Source organism: Ahaetulla prasina, chromosome 18 (assembly GCF_028640845.1).
Source record: "Ahaetulla prasina isolate Xishuangbanna chromosome 18, ASM2864084v1, whole genome shotgun sequence".
NCBI classification, from domain to species: domain Eukaryota; kingdom Metazoa; phylum Chordata; class Lepidosauria; order Squamata; family Colubridae; genus Ahaetulla; species Ahaetulla prasina.
Genome location: NC_080556.1, coordinates 1,933,033 through 1,960,267, shown reverse-complemented (window position 1 = coordinate 1,960,267; position 27,235 = coordinate 1,933,033). Strand labels below are relative to the sequence as shown.

Genomic DNA, 27,235 nt, shown 5'->3' with positions numbered 1-27,235 from the left:
GGAAAGAAGATAGGAAGGAAGATAAGGAAGATGAGAGAGAGAGAGAGAGAGAGATGATGAATAGATGAGAGAGATACAGGTAGATACAGATAGACAGATAGACGGGTGGATAGAGGGAGAGAAAGAAAGAGATGATAGAAATAGGCAGACAGCTAGAGGAGGACAAGTTGGCCGACAGACAGATCAGACATGATAGACAGATAGATGATAGATAGATAATTAGATAGATAGATAGATAGATAATTAGATAGATGATAGATAGATAGATAGATAGATAGATAATTAGATAGATAGATGATAGATAATTAGATAGATAGATGATAGATAATTAGATAGATAGATAGATAGATAGATAGATAGATAGATAGATAGATAGATAGATAGATAGATAGATAGATAGATAGATAGATGGATGGATGATAGACAGATGATACAGATGGATGGATGGAGAGAGAGAGAGAGATAATAGTAAAAAATGGAAGCAATGTTGTAACCACAGAGTAAGAGGCTAATTTACATTTTACTTATAACTGCTGCAAAAAAACCAAAAAAAACCTGGAAGTTCTTTACATCCGGATTTTCCCGTCCCTTTTCCTCCCTGCCCCTTTCTCTTGTCTGCTTCTGCCGTTGGGACCGAAGACTCAAAATACCATAAGCAGAAAGGACGCCTGGAACTTTTAATTCAAAATCCACAAAAGCCTTGTTCTGAATTGTTGGTTTCTACCCCTTTCCCCCCTTCCTCCATTAACGGGCTAAGTCGTCGTTTGCAGTGCTGAGTAAGCTTCCTCAACCCCGGTTGGGCTGGTCTTGTGTTTTTATGTACACTGAGAGCCTATGCACCAAGACAAATTCCTCGTGTGTCCAGTCACGCTTGGCCAGTAAAAAAATTCTATTCTATTCAGGCGTGACCATCTTAGCAGAAACGCTCCCACGCAGGAATTCTTCCCTTTTGAAAGTTCAGCTTGGAAGCCTCTTCCTCCGAGATTTAGCGACTGAAGGAACCATATTCCCCGTCCTCGTCTTCCCGAATCCGGTACGTTGAACTCGGTGCCCGCAGGAAGCTTTCACTGTTCCAGAATTGAAAACTTTTAAAAGGGATTGTGAACCTCATCCGTTTTCTGCCTCCGTTCACAAGGGGGAGTCCCCGAGTTACGACCACAATAGAGCCCCAGTATTTATGTCACTTAAATGTTGAGTTTTGCCCCCGTTTTACGGACTTTTCTTGCCACGGTTGTTAAGGGAGGTCTGGCTTCCCCATGGGCTTTGCTTTGTCAGAAGGTCGCCGAACGGGATCACGTGACCTCGGGACACTGCGACCATCATAAATACAAGTCAGCTGTGCCAAACGCCTAAATTTTCATCACGTGAGCACGGGGATGCTGCGGTGGTCGTAAGTGTGAAAACCGGTCACCTAATGAACTTGTAAGTCGAGGAATACCTGTATTTGCTCGATTATTATTATTCTTTTGCCTGTCTCCCAAATCGGCTTTTCCAAATTGCCTCTTTTCAGATGTTGTTGGATTACAGGTAATCCTTGATTTACAAAACCCCACTTCCTTCTAGTTCTGATGATGTTACGTATTTGGGTAATGAAACATCTGCCAGAAATGAACCAGGCTCAAAGAGCACCAAGGACCCCCACAATCCTCCTCCTCCTCCTTTTCTTCCTCTTTCTCCTCTTCCTCCTCCTCTCCCTCCTCCCCTTCCTTTCTTCCTTCCTTCCTTTCCTCCTCCTCCTCCTCCTCATCTCTGTCCTCCTCCTCTCCTTCCTTCCTTCTTTCCGCCCCCTCCATCCTCCCCTTCCTTCCTTCCTTTCCTCCTCCTCCCCTCCTTTCCTCCTTCCTTCCTTTCTTCTTTTCCTCCTCTCCCTCCCCCTCCCCCTCTCCTTCCCTCCTTCCTTCCTTCTTTCCTTCCTTGTCTCCCTCCTCTTCCTCCTCCTCTCCCTCCTCCTTCTCCTCCATCCTCCTCCTCTCCTTTCTTCCTTTCCTCCTCCTCCTCCTTCCTGCAAACCCCACTCCCTTTTGGCCTGATGATGTTCCCTAGTTGGGTCATGAAATGTCTGCAAGAAAACATCCAAGCTCAGAGAGCACCCAGGACCCCCACAGTCCTCCTCCTCCTCTTCCTCCTCCTGCCACTGATAATGTTACGTAGTTGGGTCATGAAACATCTGCCAGAAAACTCCAAAGCTCAGAGAGCACCAAGGACCCCCACAGTCCAACCCTGAGCTGTGAATATTCTCCTTTATTGATATATATTGTTTTTCTCTTTTTTCTTCTTCTTCCTAGCTAAAAGAAGTCGGCTGTGCTTCTTCCGTTAGCCTCCAGACCTCGTCTTCTGACACCAGCAACCAGAGCAGTGGTAATATTTTCATTTTTGGCCACCCTTTGCCATCTGCGGTTTCAAACAATCCAGGCACTTGTAAAATGTGAACAAGAAAAGAGAAGTTGTGTTTTGGTCTTCACAAGTATGAAGACATATGTAGTTTGTAGGTTTTTGCCTCGTTTTCAACCTCTTTGAATCGATCGATCCTCCTCTTCTTCGCTCATGGGATCTTAGAAAAAGCAAGCAAAGCACAAATCTCACGTTCCAGAAGTTAACCTGGATATGCAGGTTGATTTTTAATTTTTCAGAGCAGCTAAAATTTATTCCGGAGTTACCAGATCCCTCAATGGCATTTAAATGGGACGTCACTCGTCCGATGATGCTGGAGACTGCATATTCCTGTTTGTCCCGTTTCTTCGAGTGAATTATGTGTTTATTTTATTTTATTATTTTACTTTATTTTATCATTTCATTGCATTATTTCATTTCATTTATTTATTATTTTATTTTATTATTTTTTAAATTTTATTTGTTTTGTTTTATTTTATTTTAATTTATTTTAATTTATATTTTATTTTATTTTATTCTGTGAGTTTTGCTTTTTGCTTACTGTTTCCTCCTCTCTTTGCAGAAGATCCCGTTCCAGTCTTTGAAATGCTGTATGAGAAAAACCCGGCTCGCAGCAATTTTGAGAGGCGTTTGGAAGTCAGCACCCAACCCCTTAATATTATTTACAACCCCCAAGCCATTAAGAAAGTAGCTGACTTTTTCTACAAAGGAAGAGTCCACTCCTCAGGTGAACCTTTCTAGTCTATTTCTTTTCCCATCTCTCTTTTTTTCCCCTTATATTTTTTAATTACATTTTGTTTACAAATGTACATAAAATTACATTATATAGCCTTTTGGGAAAAGTGTATTTTTGAGGTTTGATGGCTAATAACACCACTTTTTTGGGGGGGATTTTCAAGATAATCCTATTCCACTGCTGGAATAATGGCCTGGGAATAGCCTAGACCTTCACTCAATTGAAAATCTATGAAATTTGTGGGTCAGAAGCGACCCAGCAATAAAACCCAGTTAATAGAAGCCATCCTTCAATCTTGGTTTCACATTTCAACTACGGTTGAAATTTTCCTAAGAATGAAACAGCCAAGCAACTGTTGCTTCCATGATTTGCTGTGGAAATTTTAAGGGTTCTCCTTGATCCCTTTCCATCCGTTGCTTCTTGGACCAACATCAATGTCTTTTTTGGGGGGGGGTGACCCTTAATTTAGGTTTCGGATGTCAGTCTGAGCTGGAGCTGAGAGTGGCTGAAGCTGCCCGAAGACAATACAACAGGCTCAAGATGCAAACCAAAGCTGAAATACGCCAGACCATTGACCGACTGCTTGTCGGGGATTTTATTGTGAGTGGGCTTTGGGTTGTTGTGTGTGTGTGTATGAGATAGAGAGAGAGTTATAACATGGTCGTGTCTTTACATTAACCCCGCACAAAATCTCATTTTACATCTTTTACATCTAATGAAGGCAACTCCGTATAACTGCTGTGTTATTAAAATCAACAATTCCAATTAAAATTGGTGCCTTTGGTATGTCCTTTGTGTTATCTAGGAAATAGACACAGTTGCCTGCTGGTAAACCTGTTTCTAGATTTGCTTTTATGGTTATGATTCTAGGTGTGTGCTTTTAAATTTTAGGTTTATACTCAAGAGAGTCATTTTGACTGTATGAAAAATAATCAAAGTTTGCTTCTTCTTTTTCTTTTTTTTTTAGGAGGAAAGCAAGCGTTGGTCAATTTGCCTTGATATCTCTGCCCCTCAGGTGATCTTCCCGGACGACTTCAAATTTTCAGACCCTGTTTTAGTCGTCATTGACTTGGGCAGAATGCTGCTCACTAATTCCCAAGGTGGGAGCTCTTAATTTATGTCTTGAATTTCTCTAGAAAGAGTTTGCTATCAAGGACTCTGTGCGGAACGGGACAACTCGCTATGGCCGACTTTGCCGCAGGATAACCCACCACAAGACAGCTCGCTGCGAGACAATTCAACAATTCAGTTTAATTATTTAGAATAATTAAAGCAGTATTTTAATTGTTGTCATTCGCACTTTGACATCCTTTCCTTAATGATTCTATTCCACCAGTTCTTTGATGTTAGTGTCACTCTTGTCCTGCAGTGAGTTTGGCGTGGTGAGTTGGCTGCAATGAATTGGCTATCGCGAGTTGGCCATGCCATGGTGAGTTGACCATGGCGAATTGACCATGGAGACTTAGCCCTAGTCAGTTGACCATGGAGTCTTGGCCATAGTCAGTTGGCCATGGTGAGTTGACCGTGATGAATTGACCATGGAGACTTGGCCATGGTGAATTGACCATGGAGACTTGGCCATGGTGAGTTGACCGTGGTGAATTGACTGTGGAGACTTGGCCATGGCGAGTTGGCCATGGTAAGTTGACCGTGGCCTATTGACCATGGAGACTTGGCCATGGTGAGTTGGCCATAGTCAGTTGGCTATGGTGAGTTGACCGTGGTGAATTGGCCATGGTGAGTTGACTGCGTTGAATTGACCATGAAGACTTGGCCCTGGAGACTTAGCCATAGTCATTTGACCATGTAGAGTTGGCCATAGTTAGTTGGTCATGGTGAGCTGGCCATGCCAAGTTGACTGTGGCAAGTTGTCGTAGTCCAATGTCATAGTCCACACAAAGTGTGTGTTTATGAAAGATCATGTGGCTGATTCCTTTCCCTCGTTTTCTAGAGGAGCACAGAAAGAAGAGTCCAGATGGCCCATCCCTAGAGCTGAGCGATTTCAGCGATGATGAATACAAGACCCCTCTTGCCACCCCTCCCAACAGCCCACCACCTGAACTCAACCCCACCGGAGAGGACAAAAGCAACGAAGAGTTTCCGGGTGTAGAAATCAGCGAAGAGCAACTCCAGGCCCACTTGATGAGCAAAAAAATGTACGAGACCTACACTTTGTCCTTCATGGATCTTCAGATCATGGTGGGACGGGTGAAAGACAACTGGAAATACGCCCAGGACATCGACGTGGGCCCAACTCACGTGGTGGAGAAATTTAACGTCCATTTGCAACTGGAACGCCGGCTGATCTACACTTCGGACCCCAAATACCCCGGAGCTGTCCTGTCGGGGAACTTGCCCGATTTGAAAATACACATCAACGAAGACAAAATCGTGGCCTTGAACAATTGTTTCAGCAGGCTAAGCACCCCTGACCCGGAAACCTCGCAAATCGGGAAAGGGGCTCCTTTACCGAGCTTGGAACAACGCGGAAGCCTGCACAATTCCGTGGTGAACTTAACCCAGAGTGTCATCTTGGTGGAGCAACACACCAAAGAAGTGCTGGTAGAATCTCAGCTGCTCCTGGCGGAGTTCCGGGTGAACTGCATGCAGCTGGCCGTGGAGAGCAACGGGCGCTACATCTCGGTGCTGAAGGTTTTCGGCACCAACGCTCACTTCGTGAAGAGGCCGTACGACGTCGAGGTCTCCCTCACGGTTCACGGCTTGCTCTTGGTCGACACGATGCAGACCTACGGCTCCGATTTCGACCTCTTGATGGCGTCGCACAAGAACCTCAGCTTCGACCCCCCGACGGGAAGCCTACGAGACAGCAAAGCCCAGTCCCCCGTTAACGGCCTCAGCGAGACCCTGCTCGTCGGGGACGCCTCCCTCGCCGAGAAATGCACCCTGGCCTCCAAGAGACTCTCGGGCACGTCTTCGAAGCGGGACGAATCCTTAATCAAACTGGAATACCAGTTTGTCACTGCCGAGTGCCCTTCCATGAACCTGGATAGCTCCCTCCAGGTGCTAACTGTCCAAATGAACAACCTGGACATCATCCTCAACCCTGAGACCATCGTCGAACTGATCGGCTTCCTCCAGAAGTCCTTCCCGAAGGAGAAGGATGACGGGAGCCCTCAGCCGCTGGCGACCGACGCCGAAAAGACCCTCGGCGAGTGGGAGAATTTCCAATCCACCCATGCCCAAAGCATCGAAGTGGCCGTGGAGATCCACTGGCTGAACGTCCTCTTACTTAGGACGGTCACCTTAGTCAACCGAGAGAAATTCGGCCGGAAGATCGCCACGGCGAGCATCGGAGGCACCAAGGTCAACGTCTCCATGGGCAGCAGGCTAGAGGTCAACGGCTCCCTGGGCTGCCTCCATCTTATGGACCTGACCCAGGACAACGTGAAAAACCAGTACGTGGTCAGCATCGGCAACACAGAGCGGTACGAGAGCCTGATCCGCGATGTGGATTGCACCAGGCCCGTGGTCCCACAGTTCGAGGACGCCAGCAGCCTTCCCGACGCCCTCTGCTTCACCTTCCTTGAACAGTCCACCGCAGAGTGCTCCCTCCTCCTGCAGATGGCCTCCCTGCACTACAACCACTCCGCCAAATTCCTCAAGGAGATTGCGTTGTCGCTGGACGAGCTGGAGGAGAATTTCCGCGGCATGCTGAAGAGCGCGGCCAGCAAAGTGACCACCGTCCTGGCCACCAAGACGGCGGAATACAGCGAGATGGTGTCTCTGTTCGACACGGCGCCCAGGTCTAGAGACCCCTTCAACCTGGAACACGACGAAGGGGAAGAGCCGGCTCCGGTGTACCCCAAAATGGAAACCATCAAGCTGGTCTTGAACGTGAAGATCGAATCGCCCGTGGTCTCCATCCCTCGTAAGCCGGGCAGTCCCGAACTCTTGGTTGGTCATTTAGGACAAATATCCATTCAGAACTTTGTGACGGGAGAAGACAACCTGAGGAGCGACAGCCTGCAGGTCGAAATCAGAGATATCAAGATGTATTCTCTCAATTGCAGCCACTTGGCGGGCAAAAAGGACTCGCCTTCGGAGGCGTCCCCCGCACTGGCTTCCCCAGCATCGGGCTTCCCCAGCTGCGGCTACCAGGAAGAGTCTCAATTCACCCGCCACGATTTTTTCGAATCTTTACATAAAGGCCAAGGTGAGGTGGTGGTGGTGGGAAAAACTCTGGGTGTTTTTGCAGCTTCCGGTCACGGAATTACAAATCGATTTTATTTATTTATTTATTTGTCAAACACAACAATATATATAAGTATAAGCATGAGATAACCATACGAATTGGATACAATCAAAGGGAACATTAGGACAGGAACGGTAGGCACGCTGGTGCCCTTACAGACCTCTTAGGAATGGGGTGAGGTGAACAGTAGATAGTTTTTGGTTAAAGCTTTGGGGATTTTGGGAAGAGACCACAGAGTCAGGTAGTGCATTAACAACTCTGTTAGTGAAGTCATATTTTCTACAATCAAGATTGGAGCGGTTCACATTAAGTTTAAATCTATTGTGTGCTCGTGTATTGTTGTGATTGAAGCTGAAGTAGTCTTCAACAGGAAGGACATTGTAACAGATGATTTTATGAGTTATACTCAGGTCATGCCGAAGGCGGCGGAGTTCTAAATTTTCTAAACCCAGGATTTCAAATCTGGTGGCATAAGGTATTTTGTTGTGATCAGAGGAGCGGAGAACTTTTCTTGTAAAATTTTTCTGGACACGTTCAGTTGTATTGATGTCTGAAATGAGGTGTGGGTTCCAGACAGGCGAGCTGTATTCGAGAATTGGTCTAGCAAACGTTTTGTATGCTCTGGTTAGTAGTGTAATCTTTCTGGAGAAGAAGCTATGCAAGATTAAGTTTACAACAGTTTGGGAACAAACTGTTTTCTTGTGTCTAGTTGTTCTGGTGTGCAGTGCTCTATAGTCGTTTTGAGGGTAGGAGTTGAAACAATTTATGTCCAGGATGTGAGGGGTCTGTAAATACTTTCACAGCCCTCTTTTTGACTTGTGCAGTATACAGGTCCTCAATGGAAGGCAGGTTGGTAGCCATGGTTTTTTCAACAACTAAAAAGAAAGAAAGAAGTCTAGTGGCCACGACTCAAGACGTCCAGTCTTTGAAGATAGGTGGACTTTAAACTTCCAGAATTCCTCCAGCCGGTACAATTCCCGCTGCTGAAATCCGCACACACTTTAAAGTCCCTTTGGTTGAGAAACAACCTCTGGTGGCTCAGACTGCTAAGACAGTCTGTTATTAACACAGCTGCTTGCAGTTACTGCAAGTTCAAGCCCCACCAGGCCCAAGGTTGACTCAGCCTTCCATCCTTTATAAGGTAGGTAAAATGAGGACCCAGATTGTTGGGGGCAATAAAAGTTGACTTTGTATATAAATATACAAATGGATGAAGACTATTGCTTGACATAGTGTAAGCTACCCTGAGTCTTCGGAGAAGGGCGGGATATAAATGCAAATTTAAAAAAAAAAGAGTTTCGAACGATTTCACCCGAGTGAGTCCCTTCCCTTTCAGCGTTCCACATCCTGAATAATGCCACCATCCAGTTCATCCTGGAGAAGGTCCCCATTGAGCCCAGCGCGGAGCTGGCCTTCTCCCCGAGCGACAGTGTCAACATTTCAAGCCTGATGAGGATCGAAGGGAAGTTCGTCAACCCCCTGCAGGTAAAATTTTTAAATTTTTAAATTTTTTTAAATTTATGGGTTTTAATTGGGTTTTTATTATTTATTCTAAATTTTTAATTTCGGCCCAATTGAATAAGTTTTTTAATTGTATTTTAATTGTGTTTATATTGTAACATTATTGTGTATTTTATTTGGCTGTGAACCACCCTGAGTCCTTCGGGAGAAGGGCGGTATAGAAATTTAAATAATAAATAAATAAATAATAAATAAATAAATAAAATGCGCCTTCAAAATAAATCTTTTGTCTTTTCCGCAACTCGAACCTTCCACCTATACTCTCCGCACACTACAGTATAGTTTGCTACACTGTAAGCTGTACCGCTGCCGGTGTTTTGCGGTGGCGGGAATCGTATTTGCACAATAATTGGAAGAATGGGGACACACCTACAGTTAAGGGAATCGTGTAGTTGATAACTCAGTCACACACCGTTGTTAAGTGAATCCAGCTCCCCCCGTTGACTCGGATCGTCAGAAGGTCGCAAAAAGGGGTATCGTGTGACCCCGAGGCAATACGGCCGTCATAAAAACGAACTGAATTTTGATCATGTGACCACCTGGATGCCGCGACGACGATCGTAATTTTCCAGTGCTGCTGTAGCTTCGAACGGTCACTTAAACGAACATAAGTCAAGGTCTACCTGTTGTTGTTATTGTTTGTCATTTAATGACCCCATAATCCCTTGTGGGGGGTGGAGTCTGGGCAACTGAATGGGGCTAGCGGAGTCTTGAATGGCCGGATGCCCTTCCTGTTGCCGATGCAGAGTTTTGTTCGGCAGATATATTTCTCGGTGTGCCCAGAGAGAGAAATATCTGCCTCTACCTAGGATCGAACTCACAGCCACCCAATTGTGAGGTGAGAACCCCACCTCTAGGCCACCGCACCTCAAGTCGAGGTCTACCCATATCGGAATGTTCTTCCTCCTTATCAACTTTAAGCGGGGTTTATAAACATGAAGGATAAATCAGATATCCCCCCAAAATTCAAAGCACTCACCTTGTCCCTTTTTCCAACCCACGCAGGTGATTTTGGCCAAGCACGTCTACGAGCAGCTGATGCAGACCCTGGACAACCTGGTGTGCAACGAGGACCTGACCAAGCCTCCGTCCACCTTCCCGTCCTCCACTTATTCCAGCTTGGCTTCTCCTTCGGCTTCCCTCCGCAGCCTAAGCGCCGATTTTTCCTCCGGCCGCAAGGAGAACGGCTTCTTCACCCACTCTACCTATTCCGACACCAAAGGCCCGCCGGTCCAGGAAGCCTCCCGATCTTTCACTCAGATCCAAGCCACGTTTCACATCGCCCAGCTGCAGGTCCAGCTCAGCGGCGACCTGACCCTGGGGGCCCAAGGCCTGGTCAGCTTAACCTTTCAGGATTTCGACGTGGAGTTCTCCAAGGACCACCCTCACACTCTGTCCATCCAGACCGCCTTACGTTCTCTGCTGATGGAAGACCTCCTGGTGAAGGACCCCGACTCCCCGTACAGAAACCTCATGGTGTCCCACGGGGCCCCCAAACCTTCCAACCTGGCCCACAAGGAATACCTCTCCCAATCCTGCCCTCTGGTCTCCAACGTAGAGTACCCGGACATGCCCCGTTCTCTGCCCTCCCACATGGAGGAAGCCCCCAACGTCTTCCAGTTCTACCAGCGTCCTTCTTGCCTCTCTCAGCCGAAGCACCGCGAAGGGGCCGAGGAGGGCTGCCCGCTGACCCCGCCGCCTTCTCCCACCGCCAGAGAGCTGACCGCGCCCTCCGGAAGGAGCGACTTCGACGATTCGCTGGTGCACATCAACGTCCTCCTGGTGGACAGGAAACACCCAGAGTTTGCCTCGCGCTATGACAGGATCAACCGCAGCGTGGACATCGACTTCAACTGCTTGGACGTCCTGATCACCCTGCAGACTTGGGTGGTGATCCTGGATTTCTTCGGCATCGGATCCACGGCCGAGAATCACGGCGTCAAGCTGACGCCGAGCGGGGACATCCAGCAGGCCACGAAATCGGAGTTAAATCCCTTGCCGGACGACGAGGCGCAGGAGGAGTCCGTAAATTCCAAACTGGATATGAAGGTAGGTAGGAGAGAGATTATCTGACACCGTTCCTAAATGCAGGCAGCCCTTGACGTACGGCCACAATCGAGCCCAAAATTTCATCTCACCGAGTTTAAATTTAAATTTCCATTTATATCCCGCCCTTCTCCGAAGACTTACACTATGTCAAGCAATAGTCTTCATCCCTTTGTATATTACATACAAAGTCAACTTTTATTGCCCCCAACAATCTGGGTCCTCATTTTACCTACCTTATAAAGGATGGAAGGCTGAGTCAACCTTGGGCCTGGTGGGGCTTGAACCTGCAGTAATTGCAAGCAGCTGCTGTTAATAACAGACTGTCTTACCAGTCTGAGCCACAGAGGCCCAGTATGCCACAGAGTTGCAGTATCTCCATCCGTCTCGTGATTTACGTCCAGATGCTTGGCAGCTGACTCACATTTATGTGTCGGCGTCCTGAGGTCACGCAGTCCCTTGTTGCCACCTTCCAAAGACGAGAGTCAATGGGAAAAACCAGATTCAAAGAAAGGAGGAGAAGGAAGGAGGAGGAGGAGGAGGAGAAGAAGAGGAAGAGGAGGAGGGGGAGGAAAGGAAGAAGAAGAAGAGGAGGAGGAGGAGTTGTAGATCAAGAGGGAGGGAGGGAGGAGGAGGAAGAGGAGAAAAAGAAGAGAAGAAGAAGAAGAGCATTTGTAGATCGAGAGGGAGAGACGAGGAGGAGGAATTGACTTAACCAACGTGAAGAGAAGTCGTAAAGTAGAGCAAGACTCACTGAACGTCTTTCTCACTTGGCAAGATATATTTTGGGCTCAATTACGGTCGTAAATCGAGGACTACCTGTCCTAGATTGGTAATATTTTTTTTTTAAAGAGGATCTTGATCTGATGAAGATTCTTTCTGCTTAAACAGGTCCACTCCCTCTCCATGGTGCTGAATAAGGCAACCAACGAACTGGCCAAAGCCAACATATCCAAACTCGTCACTCACCTGGAGACGACAGGTGAGTCTCAATTACCTGCAAGGTGTGTGAGTTTGTCAACTCAGTCATCCTTGAGGAGGGGGGCGTGGCGTAAAAATCGCTCTTCTTTAAGCAAGTGGTTTCCCTACATCAAAAATGGGAGTGGGTGGGATTGAAATTTAAAATGCCAACAGCAAAAGAAATGAGATTCAGATCTCTCTCTTAACTTTATTCTGCGTCCAACTTCAGAATGGAAAAATTTGGCCTGATAATAACGATAGCCTGGCCAGAGGTGGGCTCTTTTAAGGCACAACCACCATAATGTTGATTTTAGGCAGTAAAACCACAGGAGTTTAAAACTTAAAACTTTACTGGACGAAAATACATACGTGGTTAGACAAAAACAAGAAAGCAACATATAGACTTAAAGCCAGAAATATTCTTGTCAGGCATAATATCAGCAAAAATACAATAAAGGGAATACATATTTAATAGTATATGTCTTGGCAGCAGCAACAATTGTGTTTGCCAGGTATTGGAAAAAGGAGGACATTTTTCAGTCAAATCAGTCAACCGAACATTTAAAAATGCATCACAGATATTATTAACTGGCGCTGATGGTTGATACGGGTTGCTGCCATCATCATCATTATTATTAAATTATATTAAATTGACCCAGACAATACACTATTCATTAAGAGCTTATGTACACCAAAGAAAATGTATAAATAATTAAAAAAAAAAAATCTTTATCGTGTTGGAGAACAGAGGCCAAATGTGTTTTAGGCCACGAATCCCAGTGGAGCAAACCTCATCTTCACGTGGCCTGTTTTAACCGTGGCTCAGTTGACCTTTTCAATCTTGCAGAAGGGGATTTGACCGTCCGGGGAAGCATCGGGAGTTTATCCCTGAGCGACCTCACCTCCCACGGAGAGCTGTACCGGGAACGCTTCACGACCAGTGGGGAGGAAGCCCTCATCTTCCACGTCCACAAGTAGGTGGCGGAATCTCGTTTTGTTACCTGGGACTACTGAGGGGTTTCGTGTTGGTTGGTTTGTTTGTTTTTCAACCTTTTGATCCCATTTTGCCTAATAGATGAATTGGGATGGGTGGGTGTGACAGCTGGTGGCTCAGGAAACAAGCCAAGGAGTATCTTGATTTTGGAGATATCTTGGAGGCTAATAATTACCTGCTATTTTCTGAGCATCTGTGGCATATCCTGATGGGAACAAGCCTTCCTTCCTTCTTCCCTCCCTCCCCTCCCTCCCATCTTCCTTCCTTCTCTACTTCCTTCCTTCCCTCCCTCCCTCTTTCCTTCCTTCCCTTCTCCCATCTCATTCCTTCTTTCCTTCCCTCCCTCCCATCTTCCTTCCTTCTTTCCCTACTTCCTTCCTCCCATCTCCTTCCTTCTTTCCTTCCTTCCTTCCTTCTCTTCCACCCTATTTCCCTCCTTCCCTCCCTCCCTCCCATCTCCTTCCTATTTCCCTCCCTCCCATCTCTTTCCCTTTCCTTCTTTCCTTCCCAAATGCAGTCCACACACCCCATATATCTCCTCCTCCGCCTCCTGGGCTTAATCTTTGCATCCACTTTTCCTTCTTCTGAAGGCAGGGAAAATTACTAACCGGCTCCAAATCTCTTGGCCTTTGCCTTGCCGACACGGCATCCGCTCTTTGGTCTGTTCTGACCATAAATCCTGTTGGGTTAAAAAGAGAAGCATGTTGATTGTCTCATTCCCCCCTCCCACCTCCCCAGGTACGGCCTGCCGGACTCCTCCCTTCAAAGAGAGTGTGACATGCGGGTCAGCCTGCGGATGGCTTCGGTGCAGTACATCCACACCCAGCGCTTCCAAGCGGAGGTCATCTCCTTCATCCAACATTTTACACAACTGCAGGACGTCCTGGGCCGTCAGAGGGCGGCCGTGGAGGGGCAAACGGTGTGTAGCACATGGCGCATTCCCCCGCACACGAACATGGCTAGGAGATCTCAGTGACTTAAGGAGCAGCAGGGGCTTCCTTTTATCTAAAGGTCCCTGGGATGTTTGCCGGGGGGGGATGGGGGTGTTAGAGACTCTTATTAAAATCTGTGCCGAGGCCTTTCAGGTTGCCAAATTAAGTCCATAACAGCCAATTCGTCTTCTCGTAATGAGAAATGACTAAAACCACCACAGTTCTTAAACTTGGTAACATTTTTGCCCATCTCAAAATTCCTGTCTCAGTTGACTCTTAATTGAACACACACACACGTCTCGGTGTTAATGGAAGATGGGGAACACAAACACCTGTGACCCCAGGACACCACAAACGGCCGTAGGCGTTGCCAGGCATGGGACGTACAGACCTGTAGGCCTCAGGGGTGGGCCCATCCATCGGAACTTTGGATCTGGTAGATTGTAACTTCGAGCGATCCTTAAGCGGCCGGTTGTAAGTCAAGAACGATGTGTAATATAAAATCAAGCTTCGTTTTATGTTTGAGTCTTCCTCTTTATATTCTCACTGAAATACCCCAAACTGCAAATTTCCAAAAGGCAGATGGGCTTTCTGGCATTTTGCCAGGTTACTTTTAATTAGGTTTAGTTTAATTTAGTTTTGGGTTAGGTTAGGTTAGGTTAGGTTTAGTTCTGGTTTAGTTATAATTTTAGTTTGTTTTTTTAGGTTTAGTTAAGGTTTAGTTTACTTTGAGTTGAGTTTTAGTTTTAGTTCAGTTTAGGTTTGGTTTAGTTTAGGTTTAGTTAAGGTTTAGTTTACTTTGAGTTGAGTTTTAGTTTTTAAAACTGGACTAGCCTGATTTTTATTTTTATTGGATGGGTTTTTAAAATTTTGTTATTTTACGGGGGAGTACGTTTTTTAACATTTTGGGCATTTAAATTAGTTTTTAAGGGATGTTTTTAATTATTGTGTGTATTTATATTTTATCTGCCTGTTCACCGCCCTGAGTCCTTCGGGAGAAGGGCGGTATACAAATTAAAATATTATTATTATTATTATTATTAATTCAGTTTAGTTTCAGTTCAGTTTAGGTTTAGTTCAGTTTAGTTGTAGTTTAGGTTTAGTTCAGCTTAGTTTAATTAAGTTTTAGTTTACTTTGAGTTGAGTTTTAGTTTTTGTTCAGTTTAGGTTTAGTTCAGTTTAGGTTTAGTTCAGTTTTAGTTTACTTTGAGTTGAGTTTTAATTCAGTTTAGCTTTATTTTTAGTTTATAGTTTCAAAGAAAACCCCCAAGAAAGTCCAGTTGCCTCTTGAAAAAGCCCGTTTGGGACAACCACAATCTGGATGTCCCTCCTTGAGATAGCTTCAAAAGCCACCAATGACCCGATAGAGCTTTTTATTAAAACCTCCTTCCTTCCTTCCATCCTTCAGGTGAGAGACCAGGCCCAGCGAGCAGCCAGAATCCTTCTGGACATCGAAGCTGGTGCTCCCGTCCTCCTTATTCCCGAAAGCTCCAGATCCAGCCAGCTAATCGTAGCCAATCTGGGGAAACTCAAAATCAAGAACCGCTTCCTGGTGGCCGGCGCTTCCGCTACGTTCTCACTCAAGGATAAGGTGAGCCGTCGCGACGTTTCCGTTTCTCGAAAGCGTTGTGGCCCTTTTAGGAAAAGCCGTAAAAAAAATGACCCGCGTGTAATTTTTCTCCCGTTTTTACCTTCTTTCCTTCGGAGGATTCGATTTTGCAAGGCAAGGTGTGCAAGGATCCTGTTTTATGGGAGGTATTTAACCTATCTGTCTCCGTTGTTCGAGCTGAGAACTTTTGGGGAATTCTGCGGATCCCTCTTAAATATAATATAAAATATAAGAGGGACGCGGTGGCTCAGTGGCTAAGACGCTGAGCTTGTCGATCGAAAGGTCGGCAGTTCAGCGGTTCGAATCCCTAGTGCCGCGTTACGGGGTGAGCCCCCGTGACTTGTCCCAGCTTCTGCCACCCTAGCAGTTCGAAAGCAGGTTAAAAAAAATGCAAGTAGAAAAAATAGGGACCACCTTTGGTGGGAAGGGAAGAGCGTTCGATGCGCCTTTGGCGTTGAGTCATGCCGGCCACATAACCACGGAGACGTCTTCGGAGAGCGCTGGTTTCTTCCGCTTTGAAACGGAGTTGAGCACTGCCCCCTAGAGTCGGGAACGACTAGCACATATGTGTCAAAATTCCAAAATTTAAAATTCTTAAAAGCTGCAGAATTCCAAAAAAAAAAAAAGACTAGTCTTAGAATTTGGTTTGCTGTGCTCGTATGCCGTGCCTTTAAGAATTTTTTTTTTTACAAAGGATAAATATAAAAGCTTAATTCCAAATTGCATGCTGTTCAGCCACCCGTGAATTCCCTTGGCATGATCTCTTCTTGATTTGTGAGATGAGCTGTTTTTTGGAAAAGATTCCCGTTAACAGAAACCAATTCTGCTTCTTCTCTTGCTATTGTTAGATTCTGTTTGGAGTCGGCAACACCTAGAAAAAATGGAAATACTTTTGTGGATTTATTGATTTTTGGTGGGTGGGTGGGCTATAGCAGGGGTCTCCAACCTTGGCAACTTTAAGACTTGTGGACTTCAACTCCCAGAATCCCTCAGCCAGCAAACCTGGCTGAGGAATTCTGGGAGTTGAAGTCCACAAGTCTTAAAGTTGCCGAGGTTGGAGACCTTTGGGCTATAGGATAGGTTTGCAGAACAGCCTTGCTGTGAAGACTCAATTTTTTTTACAAAAAACCAAATTGCTAATTTATGCAGTCCCTTTTAATTAGGATCCTGTTCTATTTTCCTCACCACTGGGAACCCCAAAGCATAATGTGAAGAAAACTCCAAGTGGCAATGAATCCAAGAAGGCCCCCCATTTCTCGGAAGGTTTGCCCACAAAAGAATCATCTTCCGGACCGATTCTCAGCAGTCAGAAAAACGAGCGCGCCACAGAAATTGGGGCAAACCCGACCCCATCCTCTCCTTTGTTGTCGTCGGATAAACCTGGTAAGTGAGGGAGCTGCTACTCCAGAGGGTCTCCTTCCTCCTCTCTCTGTTGGATCAATTCTGTGTGGGTCCTGCTAATAATTAATACGGGTGGCTCTCAAGAAATTATCTGTGAGGTCTTCAGTGGTCTCTGAGCTTGGTTGTTTTCTTGCAGACCTTTCACGACCCATCTAGGTAACATCACCAGTGTTAGAAAGAAGTGGTCTTTGCAGGGGGAAGCGGGAGGACAGTGAATTTGGCATCCTTGGTGCTCTCTGAGCTTGATTGTTTTCTTGTAGGCGTTTCATGACCCAGCTGATGGTCATCAGTGCTAGAAAGGATTGGTGTTTTTAGGGGAGAAGAGAAATTGGGGGACCCTGTTGTGCTCCGAGCTTGGTGGTTTCCTTCCAGACGTTTCATGACCCAACTAGGGAACATCATCAGTGCTAGAAAGGAGCGGGTTTTGCAAGGAGGAGGAGAAGGAGACAGAGGAGAAGGGGAAGAGGGAAGAGGAGGAGGAAGACTATGGGGTCTTAAATTATGTAGAACGTAAAGGCTGTATGTTTGTGTTTTTATTTTTAATAGTTATAACGTACGCCAAAGACGGCATTTAATTTCGTTGTGCCATGGGCAATGACAATAAAGTAAACTAAATTAAATTAAAACTTAAGCCTGCTCTTTTGCAGAGGAACAGGCCTGCCTGCTGGACTGCATCACGGTTGATCTGCAGGACATGGACATCTTCGCCGCGGAACGATACTCCCGCGAATATTCCCAGCCCGTCCAAGACGCTTCGGTGGATTTGACCTTCCCGTCTTTCGTCATTCGGCAGGCGGGAGGCAGCCTCCTAACAGAACCTTTCAGGCTGAAATTGCAAGTGAAGAGAAACTTGGACAGGTGAGTTTGCGCCTTTGTGTGGCATTGCCACGGTCACCTCTGGTCTGCTTCCAGGTTGGGGACGAGTCCAGATTAGGCGAAACCTGGTGCCAACCCTGAAGTTTACTTTAGTTTATTGTCCTGGCACCTCGCACAACGAAATTAAATGCCATCTTCAGTGTACATCACACATAAGAAAAACTATAAAAAAAAAATAAAACCCGAAACACACATCCTTCACATTCTATACCAGCGGTCACCAACGGGTGGTCCGTGACAAAATTTTGGTGGTCCGCAGAAAAATTATTGGCATTTTTTATATTGCACTAAATCAGGGGTCCTCCAACTACGAGATGGGGGACAAACTCAACCCAACCGACGTCTCGCTTAGTGGCAGGAATTTGGGGTTATGGCCATACGACAGGCTACCTATACTTCCCTTGTGTTGCCCTATGATGGTTGCGCCACGAAGGTGGTGTGTATTATTATTATTTTTTTCCCCCATTCAGGGAGATCAGCCACGCCGTGCCGGATATCTCGGTCCACGGCATCGTCTCTTCGGTCCACTGCTCTCTGGACCTGAATAAATACAAGCTGGTTCGGGGTCTCCTGGAGAACAATTTGGGGGAACCCGTGGAGGAGTTCATACGGCCCTACGACTTGCAGGACCCAAGAATACATGTGAGATGGTATTTCGTTTCGGTTCCGGTTTGTTTTGTGTGTTTTGTTTTGTTTTTGCAATTGCGTGTCTTAATTCCAGTTCAGCGGTCCCTGGAGGTCATCCGTACGTGCAGCTCAGAATAACCAGGGGTGTGATTTTGGGTCCTGGGTGCCGAAAGGGTTAAAACAGAAACAACCATGAAAAGAGGCTGAAAGGTTTGGGGGTACCTGCTGGGAAATGTCATCATTATATTACGGAGATCTTTAAAAAGAATTTTTTTTTTAAAGTTCAGCTGCCCAGTGAAAGTAAGCAGCTGGTCCCTGTGTTAGTTCTTCATTTATTTCCTTCTTTCTTCCTTCCCTCTCTCTTCTCCTTCCTTCTCTCCTTCTTCCCTGTCTCTCCTTTCTCCCTCCCTCCTTTTCTTCTTCCCTCCATCTATACATCTTCTCTCCCTCCCCTTCTCTTCTTCCTTCTCTCCTTTTCCCTCCCTCCCTTTCTTCTTTCTTCCATCTATACTTCCTCTCTCCCTCCCCTTTCTCGTCTTCCTTTCTCCTTCTCTCCTCCCTCCCCTTCTCTTCCTGTTCTCCTTTCTCCCTCCCTCCCTTTCTTCTTCCCTCCATCTATACTTCTTCTCTCCCTCCCCTTCTCTTCTTCCTGTTCTCCTTTCTCCCTCCCTCCCTTTCTTCTTCCCTCTGTCTGTACTTTCTTCCTCCCTTCTTTTCTTCCTCTTCCTCTCTCTCCCTCTCCCCTTTTTTTCTTCCTTCTCTCCCTCCCTCCTTCAGCTTCTCTTCTGCCTTCTCTCCTTCCTTCCCTCCTTCCCTTGTATAAAACCTGCAAAAGGAAAATTGAGGGCTGCTTAATGTGTCAGCTGGACTTTGGAATTGCTTCTCCATCTGGAATTAAAGCAAAGCCGGGAATTAAAACTGGTGTCAAAGTTTTATGTTAAAGAGTTGTATGTTTTTCTTTCTTTCTTCCAGACGGTGCTGAGTGGCGAGGTTTACACCTGCCTGTCCTTCCTCATCGACATGGTCAACGTGAGTCTGGAACTGACCAGCCCTCAGCCCAAGCAAGGCTCCCTGGCCAGGTACGGTCACTCTCCCTCTCATGGATCTTAGCACAGCTTTGCTTTCCGGGAATAAACCTGCCGCAGCTCCAGGACTACATGGGGAAATAGGCAGCATTGTAGTTAAACAGACTATGGCTGTGGTAATGTAAGGAAGGCAAATACACATTTTTCCAGAATAAAATAATATAAATGTAGCAAATACATTGGACAGCACTGTGAGAATTAGGCTTTTAGCAGCTCGATGGCACAAGGGTAAAACTGTCCCATAAAATAATTAATCAGGATAATAATTATTAAAATTATTAAAAGATAATGAGATTAATCAAAATTAATCTGGGAAAATCCCTCTCTCTCTCTCTCTCTCTCTCTCTCTCTCTCTCTCTCCTAACTCTTGCTCTCTCTCTCCCTCTCTCCTTTCTTCTCTCCTCTCCTTCCTCTCTCTTTTTTCTTCTCTCTGTCCTCTTCTCTTTCCTCTCTCTCTCTCTCTCCTTCTGTCTCTCTGCCTCTGCCTCTTCTCTCACTCTCTTCTCACTCTCTCCCGTTCTCTCTGCCCTCTCTCTCTTTCTATCTCTCCACCCTTTCTCTTCTTCTCTCTTTCTCTTTCTCTCTCTTTCTGTCTCTCCACCCTTTCTCTTCTTCTCTCCATTTTTCCTCTCTCTCCTAACTTTCTCTCTCCTCTCTCTTTCTGTCTCTTTCTTTCTCTTCTTCTCTCCATTTCTCCTCTCTCTCTTTCCTCCCTCTCTTTCTTTCTCTCTTTCTCTTCTTCTCTCTTTCTCTCTTTCTCTCTCTTCTGTCTCTCCACCCTTTCTCTTCTTCTCTCCATTTTTCCTCTCTCTCCTAACTTTCTCTCTCCTCTCTCTTTCTGTCTCTTTCTTTCTCTTCTTCTCTCCATTTTTCCCTCTCTCTCTCTCTTTCTCCCTCTCTCCTCTCTCTCTCTCTCTTTCTGTCTCTTCACTCTTTCTCCTCTTCTCTCTCTTTCTCCCTCTCTCTCTCCCTCCCTCCCTCCTTCAAATTTCTTTAGGTTTGACTTTAAAAAATCAAAGCTGCTCTTTGAGAGCTTCTCCAATCAAACCCGAACCATCAACCTTGTCTGCCACTCCATGATGGCATTCGACACGCGATACAGCGGGCAGAGGGCCTCTGCGGAAACGCCCAACGTCTTCAGCTGCATTTTCCAGCCTTCGAAAAACAGTCATTCTCAAGGGGCGATCCAGATTGAACTGCATTACAGGTAATAGAAGCCTCGGGTCCCTTTTTCCCAGACGGCCCAGGGGGAGCCCAGGAGCCTAGAGTCGGAAGGCCTCCTCCGTGCTTTGGAGTCCGGCCCCTTGTTTAATGCAGGAACCCAAGCTAAAGCACCCTTGATACACGGCTGCCCAGCCTCTTCCAAACAATTGATCAAAATTTAGAACAATTAACCAGCGGAACGGCTTGCCTCCAGAAGTTGTGGGTGCTCCGTCACTGGAAATCCTTAAGAAGAGACTGGGCAGCCAATGGCCTGATGTGGTCTAGGGTCTCCTGCTTGAGCAGGGAGGATTGGACTAGAAGACCTCCGAGGTCCCGACTCTGTTTTTCTACAACCTAGAAACGTTATTTCATAGAAATCTATTTAAGTATAATTTACACTTGACATTTCAGTTGGAGAAGTTTTTGGTGTGGCTTATAGTTCATTGAAAAGTAGTAGCCATCTTGAAGGGGAAGAGAGGGAGGAAGGGGAGAGGGAAGGGAGGGAGGGACAAGAGGAGGAAAAGGGAGGGAGGAAGGAGGGAGGGAGAAGGAAAAGGGAGGGGAGTAGGACGGAAGGAAGGACAAGGGGGAGGGACAGGAGGATGAAAAGGAAGGAAAGAAGGAAGGAGAAGAAAAAGAGAAGGAAGAAGAAGAAAGGGAAGGAAGGAAGGAGAAAGGGGAGGGACAGGAGGAGGAAAAGGAAGGAAAAGGAAGGAGAAGAAAAAGAGAAGGAAGAAGAAGAAAGGGAAGGAAGGACAGGAAAGGAAGGAAGGAGAAAGAGGGGAGGGACAGGAGGAGGAAAAGAAGGAAGGGAGGGGAGAAGGAAAGAAGGAGAAGGAAAGAAAAGGAGAGAAAAGGAGAGGAAGAGGAAGGGAAGGAAGGAAGCTAGCTGGCTACCGTTTGCGTTAATGCACCTCTTCCTTTTCTCCCTTCCAGGTCGACCAAGGACTCCTCCTCCTTCACGGTGGTCCTGAACAACCTCCGTGTCTTCCTGATCTTCGATTGGCTGGTGCTGGTCCACGACTTCCTCCAAACCCCCAGTGACCCCAAAAAGCCCTCCCGCCCGCCTCCTGCCCGCCAGCGGAGCCTCGGGGGCGAAACGGCGGCCGTCGTTCCCAAACCCATCAAGTGCGGCATCGTCACCAAGCGTTCTTCGCTCCAGATCTCCGCGGAAAAACAGCTGGAAGTCAAGGTCAACGTAACCGGTAAGGGAGGCCGGACGAGAAGCAACGAATGGAAGAAACTCATCAAGGAGAAAAAACAAACCCGGGAGTAAGGAGAAGCTTCCTGGCAGTGAGGACAATTAACCGGTGGAACAGCTTGCCACCAGAAATCACGATCGCTCCGTCACTGGAGGTTTTCGAGAAGAGTCTAGACAGTCATTTATCTGAAATAGTTTAGGTTGAGCAGGGGGCTGGACTAGAAGACCTCCAAGGTCCCTTCCAGCTCCATTCTGATTGATTGACCGATTGAAATGGCCTAGGGTCTCCTGCTTGAGGAGGCGGTTGAGTTGAAAGACCTCCAAGGTCCCTCCTGGCTCTTATCCTATTCTAGTCAACATCTATAGCAGGGGTAGTCAACCTTTTTATACCTACCGCCCACTTTTGCATCTCTGTTAGTAGTAAAATTTTCTAACCGCTCACCGGTTCCATAGTAATGGCGATTTATAAAGTAGGTTTGGGGAGGGGGCGCCGGCTACCAGCTCTGCTTGTCTGTTACAGCTGGGTGGTGTGGGGGGGGAGATGCGCGAGCTATTCTGGGACGAGGCTCTTTTGTTTGCGGTCGCACTATAGCGCCATTTAGTTTCACTTACGTAACGTGAACTAAACTTATGCGTGAGTGATACAAATAATATATTTTCCAAAATTTAAATTGTCACGGGGAATTTTATGAAAACCTAATGAAAATGTTTTTAAATAATGCTATGAAAATTTTTTTTAAAGTCAATTAAATTAAAAAAAAACGGAAGTGCTTCAGTATCGGACCAAAGCCCTACCGCCCACCATGAAAGCTGGAACGCCCACTAGTGGGCAATAGGGACCAGATTGACTACCACTGATCTATAGGGAGGCCTCCTCCTCCTCCTCCTTCATCCACCCCACGGCCTCCAACCCTTCGTTTCTCCTCCTCCAGATACAGAATTCGTGGTGGTCGAAGACACGACGTGCGCGGACACTAACGCGGTCATCCTGAAGGGCACGACCGTCCTGACCTATAAGCCCAAAGTCATCGACCATCCTTTCTCCGGGAGCCTGTCGGGCATCGAGGTGAGAGCCCCGGGTTGCCACCCTGGGTCATCGCACCCTCCTTCCGGTGCCCCCCCCCCTCCTTCAGGTAAGGCAACCTCCATGAGTGCACAGGTCGAATTCTGCTCTTTCAGGTTTTCTCCTGCCGGCTGGGCAACGAGCAGGAAACGGCCCTCTCCATCCTCGATCCGGCCCTCATCCAGGTGGAGCTCGTGGGGAATTCTTCCTACCCGAACGGATCGGGTCTCTTGGACGCTTTCAATGGTGGAGATTTTCCTCCCCTTCTAGAGGTAAGGATCCCCCCACCCACGCCCCAGAAGCCTTTCCAGCCTTAGTAAGGCCACCCCTGGTATGCTACATGCAGTTAGCATGAAGGTCCCTTCCAGCTCTATTCTGATTGATTGATTGATTGAAATGGTCTAGGGTCTCCTGCTTGAGATGGGGGCTGGACTAGAAGACCTCCGAGGTCCCTTTCAGCTCTATTCTGATTGATTGATTGATTGGTTGGTTGAAATGGTCTAGGGTCTCCTGCTTGAGATGGGGGCTGGACTAGAAGACCTCCGAGGTCCCTTTCAGCTCTATTCTGATTGATTGATTGATTGGTTGGTTGAAATGGTCTAGGGTCTCCTGCTTGAGATGGGGGCTGGACTAGAAGACCTCCGAGGTCCCTTTCAGCTCTATTCTGATTGATTGATTGATTGATTGATTGAAATGGTCTAGGGTCTCCTGCTAGAGATGGGGGATGGACTACAACAGGGGTCACCAATCTTTCGGACCTCAGGGACCACTAAATTCATAATTTTAAATCCCGCGGACCACTAATATGAATTTTTTAAAACGATAAATAGTATTTAGTGCAATATAAAAAATGCAAATAATTTTTCTGCAGACCACCAAAATGTTCTCGCGGACCACCAGTGGTCCAGGAACCACCGGTTGGTGACCACTGGACTAGAAGACCTCCAGGGTCCCTTCCAGCTCTATTCTGATTGATTGATTGATTGAAATGATCTAGGGTCTCCTGCTAGAGATGAGGGATGGACTAGAAGACCTCCAAGGTCCCTTCCAGCTCTATTCTGATTGATTGATTGATTGATTGATTGAAATGGTCTAGGGTCTCCTGCTAGAGATGGGGGATGGACTAGAAGACCTTCAAGGTCCCTTCCAGCTCGATTCTATATGATTGATTGATTGAAATGCTGTAGGTTCTCCAGGCTGAGCAGGGGGCTGGACTAGAAGACCTCTGAGGTCCCTTCCAGCTCTATTCTGATTCAGTCGTTGATTGAAATGATCTAGGGCCTCCTGCTTGAGCAGGGGGTTGGACTAGAAGACCTCCGAGGTCCCTTCCAATTCATTGATTGATTGGAAGAAACTCCAGGCCTTTCCCACCCAAGTGGAATATCCCTTTTCACATCCAATTTGGGGAAGGATCTTTTTTTCCTCACAGCTGCTGTTTTCCCCCCCTCCCCCCTCCAGATCCAGTTGCAAACCCTCGACATCCGCCTGTCTTACAACGACGTCCAACTCTTTCTGGCCATCGCCAAGTCCATCTCCAAGCAGACCAGCGGGGTGCTACCCAGCCCTCCGGCCGCAGACTCTCCAGCCCCTTCCAGCTCGTCTGCCCTGAATGAGATTCCGGGAACAATCCCCGAACGGACGGAGGCAGCTAAACGGCCGCTGGATCCAGTCCTCGGTAGGAACGACGGTTTCAAATTGTGGCTGACGCTTTCTCTGCGCCCAGCTCCCTGCTGCTCTGTCGGAGCCCAAATATTGGGAAATTAACGCCGGTGGTTGGAATGGGTTCTAAATATAGGCGGTCGCTCGACTTACGACGGCAGATGATCCCCAAATAGATGTGGCTAAGCGAGACAGCGGAGAAATGAATTTTTGTCCTCTTTTACGACTTCTCTTAACCACGGCGTTCGTCCAAAGTCGCTTTTTTTCAGTGGCAATGTAACGTTGAACGGTCGCTAAACAAACTGTTGTAAGTTAAGGACTCCCTGCAGACAGTTTTTTTTTTTCAGGATGCTGGCTGGGGAATTACAACAGTTCATTCAGCGACCATTCAAAGTTACAACAGCCCTGAAAAAAGTGACTTAGGGCTGTTTTTCACACTTACGACTGTGTCCCCGTCAAAATCCAGACGCTTGGAAACCAACTCACATTTACGACGGTCGCAGCGTCTCAGGGTCACGTGAGCCCCTTTGGCGACCTTCCGATGAGCAAAGTCAAAGCCGGATTCACTTAACAACCAAGTGGCTAACTTATCAACCGCAGTGATTCACTTAACAACCAGGTTACTGGCTGAATCATTGAAACGATTCTGGCCAGGAAGGTAACAAAACGGGGCAAAACCCACTTAGCAAATCCTCCCTTAACAACGGAAATGTCGGGCTCCATTGTTGTAAGTCGGGCGCAAAGAAATAATACTCCATTTAAAAAAAAAAAAACTACCTCCAAAGCAAAATCGCAGGAAACGGAATAAAACCCTTAAATTTATGACGGGTGTTTTGCTTCCAGAAGTGCAGCTGGCCCGCCTGCAGGAACTGGGCTTCAGCCTGGACGACTGTCGGAAGGCTCTGCTGGATTGCCAAGGTGTGTTATTTGTGTAGAGTTTGTTATCAAAGTTTTTGTGTATAATGTACACCGAAGATGGCATTTGATTTCATTGTGCGAGGTGCAATGATAATAAACTTAACTCAACCAGAAAAACCGCACTTATCGTTTCCAACCAGGGTATTAGTTGTTTGTTTGTTACGTGGTTGATGTTCCTACAACCTCTCTGGGCTCGTTTCCACTTACAACAACAGGCAGTCCTCGGCCGCAATTGAGCTTGTGTTTGAAATATACTCCGGGTAGCCCATGACTTACAGCCGTTTGTTTAGTGACTGTTCGAACTTACGACGGCACTGAAGAGAGAGACTTGGGGCCGTTTTTCACATTTAACGCCCACTGCAGCATCCCCACAGTCACGTGGTCAAAATTCAGGCCCTCGGCAGCTGACTCGTATTTACGACGGTCGCAGCATCCCAGCAGGTCACGTGATACCCCCCCTTGGGCGACCTCCTGGCGAGCGATGTCCACAGGGAAACCGGAATTCGCTTTGCACCCAAGCGACTACAACCGCGGCAAGGGAGGTCGTCGAATGGAGGGAAATTCACTTAACAAATCTCTCGCTTAACATTGGGGCCTCCATTGTGGTTGTAACTCCAGGACTACCTGTCACCAGATATTCCTCTTTCTTGTGTGTGTGTGTTGAAGCCGAGCATTCAAATGGCAACGCAACCTTGCAAAATGTTTTAGCACAATTACTGTCATTGCCGGTGTCAAATAAGCCAAGTGGCCACGCACCGATTCCCTCTTAACTTTCCTTCTCCGATATCGGTCAGGTCAGCTGAAGAAAGCCGCCAGTTGGCTCTTCAAGAACGCCGAGCCTTTGAAACGCTCCGGGTTCGAGTCCAGCGGCACAGACGGGCAGAGCTCCAAGGCTCTACGGCTGGTCTCCGGGGTGGAAGTCAAAGCTGAAAGCATCTGCATCTGTTTCATCGACGATTGCATGGACTGCGACGTTCCTTTGGCGGAACTGACCTTTTCCCGTAAGCGGTTAGAAGGCAAAATACTAAGAGATGGAAGGGGCCTTGGAGGTCATCCAATCCAACCCCCCTGCTCAGGCAGGAAAAAAAATACCATTCCAGGCAGGCGGCTGTTCAATCTCTTCTTAAAAACCTCCATGGAGCAGATTGTTCCATCCATCCATCCATCTCCCTCTCCTTCCTTTCTTCCCATCTTCCTTTCTTCTTCTTTTTTTTTTTAACCACACTCTGGAAAGCTGTCAAATCTCAAAGGCCTGATATTTAAGGAATGATATTAAAGAAAGCTCAAAAGCTTTTTATTTTAGCATAGAGGAGGGATCTTTGACCCCTAAGGTTGTGAGGAATTTCTATTATTTTATTCTTTCCTAGAGATTCAAACTTTCAGAATTGTGAATAATCGTCGTTTCCCTTACAGGTTTGAATTTCCTTCAGCACTTGAGAGCCAGCCCTGAAGGCTCGCTCATTTCGCTCTCCGGCGACTATTACAACCGGGAACTCTCCGGTAAGTCTCTGCCGCTGACACAGCTGGTCCTCGACTTACAACCGTTCACGTTTAGTGACCTTTCGAAACTACGCCACCGCTGAAGCCAGGCTCACTTAGTGACCTGGGACTAACCTAACCACTGGGGGGAGAACGTTCACTTAGCAACTGTCTCGCTTAGCAGCAAACATTGGCGGCTCAGTGGCGGTCGTAAGTCGAGGACTACCTGAATTTGATGTTTGGAGAGGTGGCGTTTTTCAACCCAGATGTGCCATGAATATATATATATATATATATATATATATATATATATATTTTCAT

The 27,235-nt window shown here is 46.8% G+C and overlaps 1 protein-coding gene across 1 annotated transcript in view; it reads left to right on the top strand.

Moving 5' to 3' along the window:
• VPS13D (vacuolar protein sorting 13 homolog D) overlaps nucleotides 1–27,235 on the top strand; it is a 91,676-nt gene that overhangs the window by 14,143 nt on the left and 50,298 nt on the right. The window contains exons 14-36 of the mRNA XM_058161043.1: nucleotides 903–1,033; nucleotides 2,286–2,358; nucleotides 2,954–3,118; nucleotides 3,597–3,727; nucleotides 4,095–4,227; nucleotides 5,079–7,301; nucleotides 8,677–8,825; nucleotides 9,867–10,910; nucleotides 11,799–11,889; nucleotides 12,715–12,841; nucleotides 13,600–13,780; nucleotides 15,202–15,384; nucleotides 16,566–16,785; nucleotides 17,451–17,661; nucleotides 18,150–18,321; nucleotides 19,279–19,385; nucleotides 20,389–20,598; nucleotides 21,531–21,799; nucleotides 22,728–22,861; nucleotides 22,975–23,130; nucleotides 24,317–24,533; nucleotides 25,361–25,435; nucleotides 26,230–26,436. Coding sequence (XP_058017026.1) covers nucleotides 903–1,033; nucleotides 2,286–2,358; nucleotides 2,954–3,118; nucleotides 3,597–3,727; nucleotides 4,095–4,227; nucleotides 5,079–7,301; nucleotides 8,677–8,825; nucleotides 9,867–10,910; nucleotides 11,799–11,889; nucleotides 12,715–12,841; nucleotides 13,600–13,780; nucleotides 15,202–15,384; nucleotides 16,566–16,785; nucleotides 17,451–17,661; nucleotides 18,150–18,321; nucleotides 19,279–19,385; nucleotides 20,389–20,598; nucleotides 21,531–21,799; nucleotides 22,728–22,861; nucleotides 22,975–23,130; nucleotides 24,317–24,533; nucleotides 25,361–25,435; nucleotides 26,230–26,436 — 6,609 coding nt within the window. The remainder of the gene's footprint in view (nucleotides 1–902; nucleotides 1,034–2,285; nucleotides 2,359–2,953; nucleotides 3,119–3,596; nucleotides 3,728–4,094; nucleotides 4,228–5,078; nucleotides 7,302–8,676; nucleotides 8,826–9,866; nucleotides 10,911–11,798; nucleotides 11,890–12,714; nucleotides 12,842–13,599; nucleotides 13,781–15,201; nucleotides 15,385–16,565; nucleotides 16,786–17,450; nucleotides 17,662–18,149; nucleotides 18,322–19,278; nucleotides 19,386–20,388; nucleotides 20,599–21,530; nucleotides 21,800–22,727; nucleotides 22,862–22,974; nucleotides 23,131–24,316; nucleotides 24,534–25,360; nucleotides 25,436–26,229; nucleotides 26,437–27,235) is intronic.